This window comes from Amblyomma maculatum, chromosome 9 (genome assembly GCF_055883805.1).
Source record: "Amblyomma maculatum isolate TAMU_Amacu chromosome 9, ASM5588380v1, whole genome shotgun sequence".
Classification (NCBI taxonomy): domain Eukaryota; kingdom Metazoa; phylum Arthropoda; class Arachnida; order Ixodida; family Ixodidae; genus Amblyomma; species Amblyomma maculatum.
The window spans coordinates 101495298-101511667 of NC_139352.1; the positions used below are offsets into that span (position 1 = coordinate 101495298).

Here is a 16370-nt window from a genome sequence, read left to right on the forward strand (position 1 = left end):
GTCACAATACTTCAATTCTTGTTTACTCATTTTAGTCTTCGGTACTTACAAATTGCGCATCAGTTCCATCCTATGCCCTTCTTCGGCTCTACTTCCGGTTGCGTGACGTCACCCCTTGACATCACCATAATTGACTGCCTTAATTTACAACTTTAGTCTTTGGTACTTTCAAATTGCGCGCCAATCTCTTCCTACGTCCTTTTTTGACTCGACTTCAGGTTGCGTTGTCACATCTTTGATGGCGCTCTAATTTAATGATATAATTAACTATTGTAGTATTTTATACATTCAAAAGCGGCGCCAGGACATTCAATAATGGGACCATTTTCGTCTTTACTTTTCCATTTTTGCCTCTAATAAATTACCTAATTAACCTATTTGCCTAATTATTTTTCCGCACACAACTCTACATCACCATCTATCGATTGACGCCACTCAGTAACCTCTACGACTTCTCAATTACAACTGCTGCGGACACGATTTTGCAAATGGCGCGCCAATCCCTTCCTATTTCCTTTTCTGGCTCTACTTGCGGTTACGTGACGTCACGTCATCTACATCAAATTAATTAACTTCTTGTTTATTCATTTTAGTGTATGGAACTTTCAAATTGCGCGCCAATTTTTTGTATGCCCTTTTTCGACTCTACTTACGGTTGCGTGACGTTACATCCTTGACGTCACCTTGACTGATTTCAATTAACTATTTTAGTATTTGATAGATTCAAATGTGGCGCCAAGCCATTCGCTAATGAGACTATTTTCACCTACACTTTTTCGTTTTTACCTCTAAATAATTAGCTAGTGCACCTCTTGGCCTAATTACTTTTTCGCACGCAACACTACATCACCATCTATCAATTGGCACCACTCATTAATCTCTACGACTTTTAAATTACTCCCAACTGCAGCTGACACGATTTTGTGTGTTTTGCCTCTAAATAATTACCTATTTAGTTTATTGACATAATTATTATTTCGGACACAACAATATGTCACTCTCTATCGATTGACTCCCCTCATAAACCTCTACCACTTCTCAATTACAACTGCTCCGGACAACTTTTGGATTTTTTTGCCTGTAAATAATTACCTAATTTTTTATTGACCTAATTATTCTTTCTGCAGCAACATTACGTCAGCCACTCTCGATTGACACCACTCTACCACTTCTCAATTACTCGCGAATGCTGCGGACACAATTTTGCGGACGCGGCCTGCGGACACGGCCTGCGGACAGAAATTTGTGAACATAGCGAAGTAACGCTTTCGCATTAATAAAACTAAATTAGAGCAGATCGCCACACGGCACTGCAGTTTCTATTTTTCGACTGTTAGAGAATGGGTATGGATATCTGAGGATTACATTTTGTTCAGAATATACGGTAGCTGGTTTTCAATTCTTTGCTGTCCATATTGCATGTAAGCTTGTCGGAGTGTACCAGTGCGGTATGTGACAAAGTGATCTTGTTTTCGCATTATGTCTTAAGTTTATGTCTTGCAATATTCTGCATGGTGTGTGGCTCAACCTCTGGAAGGGGGCAAAAGAAAGAACAAAGAGTATTGCATGGTAAAGTTGTTTATTTGCTACAGTGGCAAACTCTCATGGTGGCAGCATGATTATGCCGTTCGCGCCAAGCTATACATTTCTGCATCCATCCAAAAATGCGTAATGTGGGCCCAGCAATGACGTCAGTAATTCTTGATCATTGCTAATAAATACCGCGAAAAAAGATCAGCAGAAGGGAGACCATGACCCCCATCGCAGCGTTTGTCTTGGATGCAGAGTTTTTGCCATCTGAAAACGAGCTGAGATCGATGATGGCAGTGGCAATCTTGTCCAGCTGTGCAATGGCCTGGGCATTCTGCTTTCCCTCGCAGGGCTTCACCGCCTCTGCAAGGCATTTTTTCAAGTTCTGGGCACCCCTAGAAACCAAAAGTTAGCTGTCAACAATAAATTCTAGAAAAGTCGAAACATTTAAATCAGTCAGCCCCGAAAAGCATTATAATGTTTGACATTGTAGCGTACAACTCAAGAACTCTCCTAAAACCTTAATTCTAGTGTTTCTGCCATTTTTTTTGCTTTTAGTTTACTAAAATGCTTTCCAAGACGCCGCTCAACGAGACTCAATCACTACTGACCTTATGAGGACAATTACTGAGAAGGCAATTCAGCAGCGTGACCGCAATGCACAAGCTTATCTTTCAGCCAGTGGCATGTTCTGTAAGCGCGCGTTTACCTAAAACACGCTTTCAGTGTCCCAGTAGCTCACAAATAATATGAATGGGCAGATATTGTATTAAAAGTACAAAATGTAGCTGGTTGGTAAACATGCCTGTAAAAAAACGAGCGCTAAAAAAAAGGCAGGGGATACAGAGCTGACTGGGCAGAAAACGTGAATAAAACGAATACCTGCCTGAAAAGAGGACGTTCCAGGCGACTTTTTTTTTTTTACTTCGAGAAAACTATTTTGGTGGTACAGTTTGAATAAAAGTAAGCCAGAACATTTCTCAACAAAAGGCAAAGGGATGTGTTTTCTTAGGCACATTTGACCCTACATTGCTTGCAAGGTACGAACAGAACACAGCCTTCTTCTGTGATTGGTTAAGGTGTATGCCAGCCATTGTGGACGTTGTTTAAATGTGCGTCTAGTCAAACTTGCAAGTTGCTTAATAGGGGTCATACTTCGAGCAATTTTGAGCTGAGTTGTCAGAACTGCAGCAGCAAAGAGGGAAAGGGATGCTACTTTCGAGAACAAGCGTTCTGTTTTGTCCCCACGATCGAAGATGATAGGAAATATTGGAAACATATTTATTATAGGGAATAGGCAGATATATTCTTAAAGACTCGTGTGCAAACTTCAAGGTAATGGTTTCCTGCGTAATATTTCACACGGGGTTCGTGATAGCACTGGCATGCTGTTGAAGTTTCTGTGCATTTCTTGAAGCCCCTCATTAAAACTTCAGCAGTCAGCAAGCGCTGCATCCACTCCATAGCAGTTGATTTTTCCGCTTCAGGATTTAGTAATACCACCTAGACAAATGCAATGACCACATAAAATCTATTTAAATATGACATAGATTATAAACTGCGGTTGATATGCTCTACCAGACAGATTGTTCTAACGAGGGCTAGCATTCATTAGCAATACCGCCGAGACAAATGAAATGACCCCATAGAATCGATAGATAGGGCATAATTATAAGCTGCGGTTGACCTGCTCGAGCAAACAGATGGCTCTTGTATTTTCACATCTATCTTTCAGGCATGCATCTCTTGTTCTCCCGACATTGCATTAGAAATGTACGGCTGAACAGACTGACAATGAATATCCGCCCGTTAGCTGCCGTTCGTACCTGCCTTGAAGTCCTTGAATGCCGCTTTTTTGAAACTGCTGGTCTGAGGGCATTATGCAACGTACGCGGTTTCTAAGAGCTGCTCGATATGGGATTACACTGCTGCTTCAGCAGACCATGCACCAACATAAACTAACACAGCTGTCTCTGGCTTCCCTTGACCTAGAGCTGCACCATATACAGTCAGGCAAGAAGGTGTTGTACGAGATTTCCGTATTCGAATGCGAAAGCTTCGCAATGCACTAAATTCTGTGCTCACTTTTTCTTTTCAGCTTGCATTGTTTGTAGGAGAAAAAAAAAATTTCGCGTTAATGATTCAGATTTACAAAACACATTATGTGAACGGTAAAAAACTGTGGACGTACCAACCTGAAGTAGTTTGTCCTGGAAGCTATGTATTTTTGATCAGAAAGTAACTTCAGTGTGGTTTACTCTTCTTACCTTATTTTTGCCCTCTCGTTCTCCTCAAACGTCGCACCTCCATCAGGGAATGCTTCGCAACGGCGGATCACGTCGAGGTTCAGGCATTCACGCAGATTGGCGACAGCTGGGTGAAAACAAAAATTACGAGGGATTTTAGCGACTATAGTGAAAGGCGAATGCCTGATCGAGTTCGTCATTCTGCTACGCAACTGGCATTAATTAGTAAATAATTGTTTAAATTTTTCGACATTAGATAATTGTTTAATTATTTAGTCACTACGTAGGTAATGTTTTATTCAATGAATTGCTTAATTAATCAATAATTAGTAAAAGGAACTTATTCATTCATTAATCAGGTAATAATTAGTAATTGATCACTTATTGACATATGGCCATGTAAAGAACGCATTCGCACTTAATGTGGTGGTGCTCTGTGATTGGTCCAGACCTCTATGACGTCATCCCGCCTCAGCCAATCACAGCCGCCGCAAAAGCGGGACACATTTTGGCCACGCCAGCATGAGCCATTAAAGGCTTTAGACTTAAAATGATACATTAGGTTTCGCTTCACAGAAGCTATTACGGTTGATTAAGCAGTATACCATTCATTGTGCTAGAGTTCTCCTGCTTGGTAATGGTATGTCTGTAGTATTTAATAAATAAATAAGAAAGGGTGCATTCTCACGTTTATTGTACATGATCGTCAACAGTTAGGGTGAACGCACTAGCACGAAGCTCCTGTATTCGGAGCGGCAATGCGCCTGATATGGCAGTGCGAGTAAGCAAATATACTTCCCGTGTGAAGCAGCTGCTCCAGGGACCACTGCACGTGCGCTAATTCGTTTGAATTTGCGACCACGTATGACGTAACGGGTATTTAAAAATAGCAGCTACCTCCTGGTTTGTTCCCCTGAAGAGTTGATGATATAGTACATGCTGCTCCTACTTTACAGCTGTCTGCATGCAAAAGCATTTTCTATGTTTTCTTGGCCCTGAATTGTCTCATCCCTAGCTATAGAGCGCCTTCAGTTATGTTTGTTTATGTGAAAGTCTCCCTTCTTCCCTGCCGCCACTACTCCGGGACCTGTTGACGTGTGACCCACTCTGCCACCTATTCTTTTGTAGACGCCTCTCCGGTGAGCGATTTTCGTGGTTCCGTCAAAAATGACGCAAAATCTTAACGCATAATCTTAAAGCAAATTTAGAGAAATGAGGAAAAATGGAGCTCTACCGCTTTCTTCACTGCTCCATTCCTAATGGTCGGCAAGGGATTCTGAAGATTGAAGAAACTACACGTTTAATAATTTAATTTTCCGAGGAATGATCAGGAAGAGTGTGTGGGATAATAACAGGAAATACGTTGGCATTATTAAAAAACATCATATATGATTTTCACATACTTAAACTGAGTAGGAATTTCTCCACAGGTGAAAAATTGTTCCGCACTAATTATCTACTTTGAATATTCTCACGAAAAATTGTGTACTAATTCAGGAGTCTTAAAACTCTTCAAACGTACCTGCATGCAATGCCTGAAGCAAGGCACCGTTTCAGCTGCGTGTTCACTGCCTTTGACATATTATCACGTGACCAGCTGTTTGTTTATATCTCTCGATAGTGCGCACTCAAAGCCTCATCGATGATAGCGCTGCATACGAAAGCACATTTTGTCATCTCAAACAAGAACAAGGGTGCTCACGTAGCACCTTTCTGACCCGGAACCCTTTTTTGTACCAGCTACACCATCTGAGGCCAGCGTAGGATAATTACACTATTGAGACAGTAGATGGATGCACCCTTGTCTGTCCACCGTCTCCGAAAATGGTCTAGAATGCTCTAAAAGAAGCTTTCTTCTGGATCAGGTAATAGAGATATCACCAATTATCCTTTATCGATAAATAAGAAGTTTGGTTACATTTAGCTTGCTCACGCTATGTACTGTCGCTCTAGGAAGTAAGTAAGTAAGTATATATCGGGAGGGGGTTGAAGCTCAAATGGGTCCGGTATGCATAAACGTAAAGGAGATGACACACGGTAGAAGAACAGTAAACTTAATTCAGACGTTTCGGCCGGAGTCCGGCCTTTGTCAAGGAATGTAGAAATAATCAGTCTGTCCTCATTTCTTATATACATGCACAATCCTAGAACACCTGACCAGGCACTATCGATAATTAACAATATCAAAACAAGATTCCATACGAGTGATGTAACGGCGGTGCAAGGTATATAGACAGAATGACACGTGTCGCTCTTAGGTCATCCACCTTAATATGTTGCGCAAAGAAAGTAAGATATATCACTTAAAAGGCTGTTGTCACTTTCAGCGCACAAAACACAAAATATCACGAGGTTAGAATGAGCACAGTACACGTCACACTCAATTATGCAATATTCAGGAGGGGAAGGGGGGATTCATCCATTGAAATGTCATTCTCGTTGGTAGGCGACTGTGGCAGATACAGGTCAGTACAATTTAACAGTGAAATATAACTGTGATTGAGCGCGGTAAAGGAAAAGAAAGAATATAATAAACAGTCACTCAAATCGCGGCATGGTAAAAAATTCCATTGTGTGCTCATTGCGACGGATATAAAGAGAATCAGTTAAAGAAGTTAATTTTTCGTACTAGTGTAGATTACACAAGGAATCGTGTGCAAGGTTGTTGGATACGATGTAATGATCAGTCCATGTTACGGCGGGAAGCAATATTCTCGAGAGAAACTGGAAAACAAAAGAAAGACCAGTACATGTAAAGCATGACATCCCGTGAGGGGTTTTCGGCTGTGACCTTAAGAACGCAAGCGAAGAGGCAAACAGTGTAAAATGGAGCCAATATCGATTAACCATAACATCTTTTAAGAAGCTGCCAAAGATGCTACTGTTATCATTCAGGCCACAAGAAACCGTGTTAAACCTGTGTATTATGAATGATTCGCGAACTTCGGGTTAATGGTGGGTTCTATCATTCATCTCTAGCTTTAATAACGTGCATGAGACCATAAACTTTTCTCATTCTTTTTTTGGAACCACTATTGCTTTTCTAGACGTGACAGCGTCAATAAAGAATGGCAAACTAATCACTGGTTTATACCCGAAAAACAGTGACAGACCTCAGCACTTGCACTTGGACAGCAGCCAACTTAAATACTGGAAGATTAGCATCCCATATGGACAAGACTTCCGCTGAATTTCACTGTGCCAATCTTCGGAGCACCCTAATCGAACGCAAATATCCAGAGCGCCTAATAAATGATGCAGTAAAACGAGCAAGCCTTCTTGGTCGCAAAGCTCTCCTCATAGCGGAAAAGGAACCATCCGGTCAATCACGAATCATTCGTGTGCTAACGTAATAAGCTTCGGTCCCTAACGTTGCAGGCATATTAAAGAAACATTATAGTATTCTCATGCAAAGTGAGCGTCTAAAAGAAATTTGTCACCATGCCTCCCGTGTTGTCTATCGCCGTAACAAGAACCTCAGTGATATTTTAACTTCGTAGAAAGCTAGCCCTACTGTACCAATCGGTTGCCATCCTTGTAGCATGTCACAGTGCAAAATTTGTGCACAAATGACTACATCGGTGAAAGCATTCAGCACTGCATCGAACTTTAATGTATATATTCGGGGCAACTTCTCATGCGATACGGACAACGCGCGATTTATATGCTTCAATGCTCCATCTGTAAAATTCAGTACATTGGCCAAACCGAAACACCCTTTAGATACCGATTTAATAATCATAAAGCTCACTGTAATACACTGCCTAACCTTCCTATCTCTAAGAATGTAAACATTACCAAGCACCCCTTTGAAAAAAAATGCAAGTAACTTTATCGGAATCAGGTTTCAGAACCCACCATGAATGCGAAGTTCGCGAATCATTCCTAATACAGATGTTTAACATGGTTTCTGGTGGTCTGAATGAATACATTGGCACGCTAACTAGTCTCTAGTCGTAGCATTTTAGCTAAATAGTAGCACCTTTGGCAGCTTCTTAAAATATATTATGTTTAATAGATATTGGCTCCATTTTGCACTGTTTTCCTCTTCGGTTGCGTTCTTACGGTCACAGCCGGAAACCCCTCACGGAGTGTCATGCTTTACTTGCACTGATCGTTTTCCTGTTTGCCAGTTTCTTTCGTGCATATTGCTTCCCGCCATAACATGGACTGATCATTACATGTTATCTAATAAGCTTGCCCTCGTTTCCTTGTGTAATCTACACTGGCAGAACAATTAACTTCTTTAACTGATTCTCTTCATCTCCGTCGCATTGAGCACACAATCGAGTTTTTCACCATGCCGCGATTTGAGGGACTGTTTATTATATTCATTTTTTTTCTTTACCGCGCTCAATCACAGTTATATTTCACTGGTTAATTGTACTGACGTGATATCTGCGAGAGTCCCCTACCAATGAAGTTGACATTTCAGGGGATGAATCCCCCCCTCCCCCTCCTGAATATTGCATGATTGAGTGTGACGTGAACTGTACTCATAATAACCTAGTGATATTTTGTGTTTTGTGCGCTGATAGTGACAACAACCTTTGAAGGGATATATCTTACTTTTCTTGTGCCAGATATTAAGTTACATGATTTAGGCGCAACACGTGTCATTCTGTCTATACACCTTGCACCGCCATTACATCACTCGTTTGGAATCTTATTTTGATATTGTTAATTGTCGATAGTAACTGTTCACGTGTTCTTGGATTGTGCACGTATATAAAAAATGAGGACAGACGGCTTGTTTCTACAATCCTCGACAAAGGCCGGACCCCGGCCGAAACGTCGGATTAACCTTCACTGTTTATATATATATATATATATATATATATATATATATATATATATATATATATATATATATATATATATATATATATATATATATATATATATATATATATATATATATAGATTACATGCGTGCATTCTGACGTTTATCGTACGCGGTAATCAACATTTAGGATGAACACACTGGAACGCATAACTATACATATGCATAAATGCATATGTACACGTATAGGTATGCGAACTGCTGGCCAAAATGTTCGATGCCATCCACTGGACATTCTTTTGAGGTGGAGACTTCATTCGGTCGCACTTCGGTCTGATACCAGTAACCAAAGCCGACAGCAAAACCGCCGAACGCGATGGGATCTGTCGACCGTACACGCCTACCTATACGTATACATATGAATATATTGTTACCTGGAAGCGCGGGACCAAAGTGATGTGCTCACTGACGAAGACGACGACCGAGGAACACGGGCACGAAAAAGCATTAAAAAAGAGGACGACGCTGACAGAGTGGACACTGCACGGCTACTGAAGTCTCAGCGTCGAGTTCAGGCCATCGCAGTGCAGTTACATAAAGTAGATCCCCGTAACAATATGTATACGTATAGTTATGCGTTCCATTATGTTCACCCTAAATGTTGACGACCGTGTACGATAAACGACAGAATGCACGCGTTTAATATATATATATATATATATATATATATATATATATATATATATATATATATATATATATATATATATATATATATATATATATATATATTATCGTGAAAGAAGGCTAGGTTGAGACGGCAAGGTCGTGACGGCAAGGCCAGCGATGCCTCGTCTAGCGTTTTAATCCGGTGACAAAACCCAGGCGCGTGCCGGAACCGGCGCCGCGGGACGATGATGATGGTATGTACAAATGAAAGAGGAAGATCATGGCATGTACAAATTAAAGAACATCCACGGAAAGCTCACACAATCTGCCCGGGGGGTCGGAAGCGGCCAGCCTGGCCGCTCCTAACTAAGTGATGCATCGCGGCGCACGAACGGTTTCAGGCGAGACACATGAACAATTTCAGTTCCACGGTGGCGTCGATCAGCTGGGGGATCAACAGGCGTCACTTTGTAGTTCACTGGAGAAGTTTGGCTTATGACCTCATAGGGACCTACGTAGCGGTGGTGGAATTTGTCACTAAGGCCAGAGGTGCGCAATGGTGTGTAAAGCAGTACTTCGTGACCAGGACGAAAAGAGACCACTCGATGTGTAGAATCATAGCGAGTTTGGCGGACTTCCTGGTACGCTGCCGTGTTGAGGCGGGCAAGATGACGGCATCTGGCCACACGAGATAAAAAATGGGTAAGTACTGATGTGGAGTAGTCGGGCGTAGAGAAGAAGGAAGCGTCGAGAATTGTAGTGGGAGGACGGCCGTAAACAAGGAAAAATGGAGAGTAACCGGTAGTTCGCTGTACTGCTGTATTATAGGCGAATGTGACGAATGGTAGAATAGTGTCCCAATTTCGATGATCTGGTGTGATGTACATTGATATCATGTCCGACAAGGTGCGATGAAATCGCTCAGTCAGACCGTTAGTCTGGGGATGGTAGCTTGAGGTTGTCTTATGAAGGGTGGATGAGGCGTGAAGAACTTCGGCAACAACTTTCGATAAGAAGGCTGTACCGCGGTCATTTAGGAGCACCCGAGGAGCGCCATGACGCAATACAATTGATCGCAAAAAGAAATTTGCTACTTCTTCCGCGGAACCAGTCGGTACAGGTGCTGTCTCAGCGTAGCGTGTGAGGTGGTCGACAGCTGTTATAATCCAATGGTTACCCCCATAGGAGACCGGTAGGGGATCATATAAGTCGATGCCGACTACGTCGAATGGCGTGGTGGGACAAGGAAGAGGTTGTAGAAGGCCAGCGGGCGAAGAAGTCAGCCGTTTGCGACGTTGGCACAGAGGGCAGGATGCGACGTATTTGGCAACGGTGGAAGATAAGCCAGGCCAAAAGAATCGTATTCTCACGCGGTCGTAGGTTTTGTCAAAACCAAGGTGACCTGCAGTAGCGTCATCGTGGAGAGTCGCCAGTATCATCATCATCATCATCAGCCTGATTATACCCACTGCAGGGCGAAGGCCTATCCCATATTTCTCCACATAACCCGGTTCTGTGCTAGCTGCATCCACTTGACACCTGCGAACTTCTTAATCTCATCCGCCCACTTAACTTTCTGCCGCCACCTGCTACGCTTTCCTTCGCTTGGAATCCAGTTTGTTACTCTCAGCGACCATCGGTTATCCTCTCTTCGCACTACATGTCCTGCCCATGTCCATTTCTTCTTCTTAATTTCTACTAGAATGTCGGTAACTTGAGTTATTTCTCTGACCCACTCTGCACGCTTTCTATCTCTTAATGTTACCCCTACCATTTTTCGTTCCATAGCCCTCTGGGTTGTCCTCAACTTAAGTAGAACTCTCTTGGTTAGCCTCCACGTTTCAGCCCCATAGGTGAGTACAGGCAAGATGCAACTGTTGTATACTTTCCTCTTGAGCGATACCGGTAAGCTGCTAGTCATAATCTGCGAGTGCTTGCCAAATGCGCTCCATCCCGATCGTATTCTTCTTGTTATTTTCTTTTCGTGCTCCGGATCTGCGGTTACTACCTGTCCTAAGTAGACATATTCGCCTACTACTTCCAGTATTTCGCTACCTAATGTAAACTGCTGTTCCTTTCCGAGGCTGTTGAACATTACCTTAGTCTTCTGCATATTGATTTTCAAGCCTACCTTTCTACTTTTCCTGTCTAGGTCATCAATCATTATTTGCAGTTCATCCCCCGAGTTGCTTAGCAAGGCAACGTCATCAGCAAATCGCTGATTACTGATGTGTTCTCCATCTACCCTTATCCCTAACTGCTCCCATTCCAAGTCTCTGAATACTTCCTCTAAACAAGCTGTGAATAGTACTGGGGAGATTGTATCTCCTTGCCTAACACCTTTCTTTATGGGAATTTTGTAACTTTCTTTACGCAGAACTATGGTTCCTGTGCAGCCACTATCTATATCTTCCAGCACTTTCACGTACGGCTCGTCTACCCCCTGATTTCGCAATGCCTGCATCACCGCCGAGGTTTCAACTGAGTCGAATGCTTTTTCGTAATCAATGAATACTATGTATAAGGGCTCGTTATATTCCGAGCATTTTTCTATCACCTGATTGATGGTATGGATATGATCGATAGTAGAGTACCGTTTCCGAAACCCTGCTTGATCCTTTGCTTGATTGCAGTCTAAGGTTGTCCTGATTCTATTAGCGATTACCTTAGTAAATACATTAAGCTGATTGGTCTGTAATTTTTAAGGTCCTTAGAGTCCCCTTTCTTGTGAATGAGGATAATGTTTGCATTCTTCCATGGTTCCGGTACCGTCGATGACACCAGGCACTGCGTATACAGGGTGGTCAGTTTTTCTAGCATGATATCCCCCCCGTCCTTCAGCAAATCTGTGGTTATCTGATCCTCTCCAGCTGATTTCCCCCTTTTCATAGTTTCTAGTGCTTTCTTGACCTCGTCCTTCGTCACTGGTGGAACGTCTGACTGTTTTTCCCTACCGCCAATCTCATTACAGTCCTGACTACTTTGGCTACTGTAGAGATCTGTATAGAACTCCTCGGCTACTTTGACTATCTTTTCCATATTAGTAATGACGTTGCCCGCCTTGTCCCTTATCGCATACATCTGGTTTTTGCCTATGCCCAATTTCTTCTTTACCGCTTTAAGGCTTCCCCCGTTCTTTACAGCATGCTCAATTTTCTCCATGTTATACTTCCTTATATCGGGCACCTTGCGCTTATTGATTAGCTTTGATATCTCGGCCAATTCGATCTGGTCTGTTTGATTGGAAGCTTTCATACTCTGGCGTTTCTTAGTCAAATCTTTCGTCTCTTTAGACAGCTTGCCGGTATCCTCTCTAACTATCCTACCGCCTACTTCTACCGCGCACTCAGTAATGATATCTCTGAAATTATTGTCCCTTGCCTCTAGGGTAATGTCGCCATCCTCAGTTAGAGCTGAAAACCTATTCTGTAGCGAGATCCTGAACTCTTCTACCCTCCCCCTCACCGCTAATTCGTTGATGGGTTTCTTTCTTACTAATCTGTTGCGTTCCTTCTTCAGATTTAGGCTAATTCGGGACCTCACCATCCTGTGGTCACTGCATCGCACTTTCCCGATTACCTCTACATCTTGCATAATGGCGGGGGTTGAACACATTATGAAGTCGATTTCATTTTTAGCCTCTCCATTAGGACTTTTCCATGTCCATTTCCGCCAGTATACGTGGGCGAAGCACACGCGGCGCGACTGGGATCCAGCGAGTTCCATCAGGGCAATACACGTAGCGGAGTAAGATGCCATCTTCGAGCTTGAAATTGCGAAGCTGTCGGCGAAGCCTAGCATTGGGAGGGTCCGAAGCGCCGATAAGGCGGTCGATGATAGGAGGGCAGTAGGCATCGGCTAATTGCTGTGAGCGGAGAGCGTGCTTGTTCTCAGAGTCGTCAAAACAAACGGTTGTGATATAAGTCGGGCAAAGAGATGGTCGGCTCTGGTCAGAGGTGGAAATGAACTGGGAAGAAAAGCAGCAAGTGGATTCCGAAAGGGGACAGCGAGAGAGAGCGTCGGCGTCTTGGTGTTGGCGACCAGATTTATAAGTGACGTCGAAATGGTATTCTTGCTGGCGTAGAATCCAGCGGCCAAGTCGGCCTGTCAAATTTTTGAGTGATGACAACCAGCAAAGAGCATGGTGGTCGGTCACAACTGTGAAGTGCCGACCGTATAGGTAAGGGCGAAATTTTTGGACAGCCCAGACCACAGCAAGACACTCCTGCTAGGTAATGGTGTAGTTTTTCTCAGCTGGAGTGAGAGTCCGACTGGCAAAGGCAATCACTTTCTCACGCGATGTTGCATCACGCTGCAGAAGTACAGCGCCAAGACCGTGACCACTGGCATCGGTGTGCAGGATAGTTGGAGCGCTGTCACTGAAGTGGCCAAGAACAGGATCTGATGTGAGGGCGTGCTTGAGGTCATTAAAAGCAGTTTCGCACTGCTCAGTCCACACGAAAGGGCTGCGTGCTTTTAGTAGCTCATGAAGTGGTGCAGCAATAGTTGCAAAATGCCTTATAAAACGCCGGAAATAGGACGCGAGGCCGAGGAAACTGCGCAAATCTGTAGTCCGTTGTGGACGAGCAAAGTTCAAGACCGCGATTATTTTTTTAGGATCTGGGCGAATGCCGTCATGGCTGACCAGATGTCCCAATATTCTAATTTCCTTCTGTGCAAAGTGGCACTTCTTGGTGTTGAGCTGAAGGCCTGCCGAAGCGAGACAGGTGAGGACTTCATTCAGGCGCGTGAGATGGTCATTAAAGGTTGCCGAAAAGATAACAATGTCATCCAAGCAACACAAACAGGTTCTCCATTTTAGGCCACGAAGTACAGTGTCGATCAATCTTTCAAATGTCGCTGGTGCGTTACAAAGTCCGAAAGGCATAACATTAAATTCGTAAAGGCCATCGGGTGTTGCGAAAGCGGTTTTTTCTTTGTCGTCCTCGTGCATAGGTATTTGCCAATAGCCTGAGCGAAGGTCCAAGGTCGAGAAATATTCGGAGCCTTGGAGGGAGTCAAGGGCGTCATCAATTCGCGGCATCGGATATACATCTTTGCGGGTAATTTTGTTGAGTGCGCGGTAATCAACACAAAAGCGTACCGAGCCGTCCTTTTTTTAACTAGCACTACTGGGGAGGACCATGGGCTTGTTGAAGGACGAATTATATTGCGATGGAGCATGTCATTTACATTTTCTTCAATTACTTTTCGTTCAGAGAGGGAAACCCGATAAGGCCGTCGGCGAATGATAGAGTTACCTTCAGTAATGATGCGATGGTGCGCAACACTAGTCCGTCCCAGAGATGTGGAAGTGGCATCAAAAATGGCTTGGTGGTGTCGAAGCAATGTCAGCAGTTCTTGGCGTCGGTTCGGCGGGAGTTTAGGATTAATAGTCTTTGCGAGAACAGAAAGAGAGACGTCTGACGAAACACGTTGCTGAGACGGAGGGGCGGTGAGCACCATCAGGGAAAAAGGTTGAACATCCACCATACAATTCAGAGAAGTTCCTTTTGAGAGCACGAGGGATTCACGTGAAGTGTTAGTGGCCACTACTGTCGCTGAGCCGTTGTGGAACCGGACAAGACTTGACGGGAAGGCGATGCCGCGTGGAAGATGACTATATAATGGTGCGATGAGTACGTCCCCGTCAGTGATGTTGTCAGAAACAACAGTAAGCAGTTTTTCGCACTGAGGAGGCAAAACAGTATCAGCGGCGGCAACGAGGGGATGATGTCGTTCAGAAAAGTCAGATGAAAAATCGCTGTCTGTCATATGGATAATACGGTCGCCACAAGAAATTAACGCTGAAGCGGTTGACAAAAAATCCCATCCGAAAATCATGAGATGCGCACAAGGTGAGAGCACAGCAAACTGCACATGATGGCGGATGCCGTCGATAACAACTCGTACGGTGCACTTCGCTGAAGGTCGCAAAGGGACGTCATTGGCTCCACGGAGTTCAGGCCCATCATATGGGGTTGTCACTTTTCACAAACGGTAGCACAAATCAGCGTGAATGACAGAAATTGCAGCCCCTGTATCAATCAAAGCTTCAACCGGTAAATCTTCAGCGATAACAGCAATCACGTTATACGGGCGATCAGGAGGACTTTTAGTAAGTTCGCAGAGTGCAGTTTGACCTCCGGAAACTGCAACACTTAGTTTTCCGGATGGCGGACAGGGATAGAGGTTGCGGGCCGGAGAGGGGAAACTGAGTGGCGGTATGGGGATGTGGACCGGCGTCGGGATACATGGTTCCCACGAGGCTCAGAGGAAGGTACTTGAGGTGGGGAGGATCGTCGAGGTGGGCTTGGAATAGACCGGCGTTGATAATATGGGGTTGAAGGCATGTCGCATTCGAAGGTGTCGTAACCACGGCGCTCGTTCTGAAGGCGGCGACGACAGAAGCGGGATATGTGTCCTCTAATACCACAGTAATAGCAGACTGGTCGGGGGGGACGCCAAGGTGCGTAATTGGGTTGTGTAGGTTAAGCCATCACCATTGCATTGACGTGATTGTATGTTGGTGCTGGTTGGGGCGGGGGAACCAAAGAAGGGGGGGATGCAGTGACGTGCGCGTAGGTCGGCGCTGGGCGGATTGCAGAAGGTTCGGATGTCATAGGTCGGCTGATGGTAGCTAACTCTTCTTTAATCATGTTACGGAGAACGGCATCATTAGGAGGTGCGGAAGAATGATCGCACCCATGTCGACAGAAAGGATTGAGGGCTTGAAGCTCCTCGCGGATGATTGCTCGAATGATTGCCCGCAGATCAAGGTCAGGAGAAGTCGGACCAGTTGCGAAACCGGGCTGTAATCGAGAGGACTGCAGCTGGTCGAGGCGTTGACAGGTCGTAATAATTGAATCAACACTTGAAGGATTCTGGGCAACTAAGGTGTGATATGCCATAGCATTGATCTCTTTTAAGACGTGGTGCACACGTTCAGGTTCCGTCATGGTGGGACTAATGCGCCGACAAAGTGCAAGAACAGCCTCTATGTAAGACGCATATGATTCATCGGGACCTTGAAGGCGGGAAGCGAGCTTGTTTCTCGCGATCTCAGTCCGAACTGCCGGGTCGGCGAAGTATTGGCGGAATTGCTGTTTGAAAGTGGTCCAGTTAGTAGTGTGGGGTTCGCG

The 16370-nt window shown here is 44.2% G+C and overlaps 1 protein-coding gene across 1 annotated transcript in view; it reads right to left on the minus strand.

The window, feature by feature from the left end:
• Window positions 1-1560: 1560 nt before the first annotated feature.
• LOC146180053 (uncharacterized) overlaps window positions 1561-16370 on the minus strand; it is a 45801-nt gene continuing 30991 nt past the window's right edge. Inside the window, exons 4-5 of the mRNA XM_084579403.1 lie at window positions 3798-3903; window positions 1561-1925 (exon numbers count right to left, since the gene is read on the minus strand). Coding sequence (XP_084435529.1) covers window positions 1712-1925; window positions 3798-3903 — 320 coding nt within the window. The 3' untranslated portion in view covers window positions 1561-1711. The remainder of the gene's footprint in view (window positions 1926-3797; window positions 3904-16370) is intronic.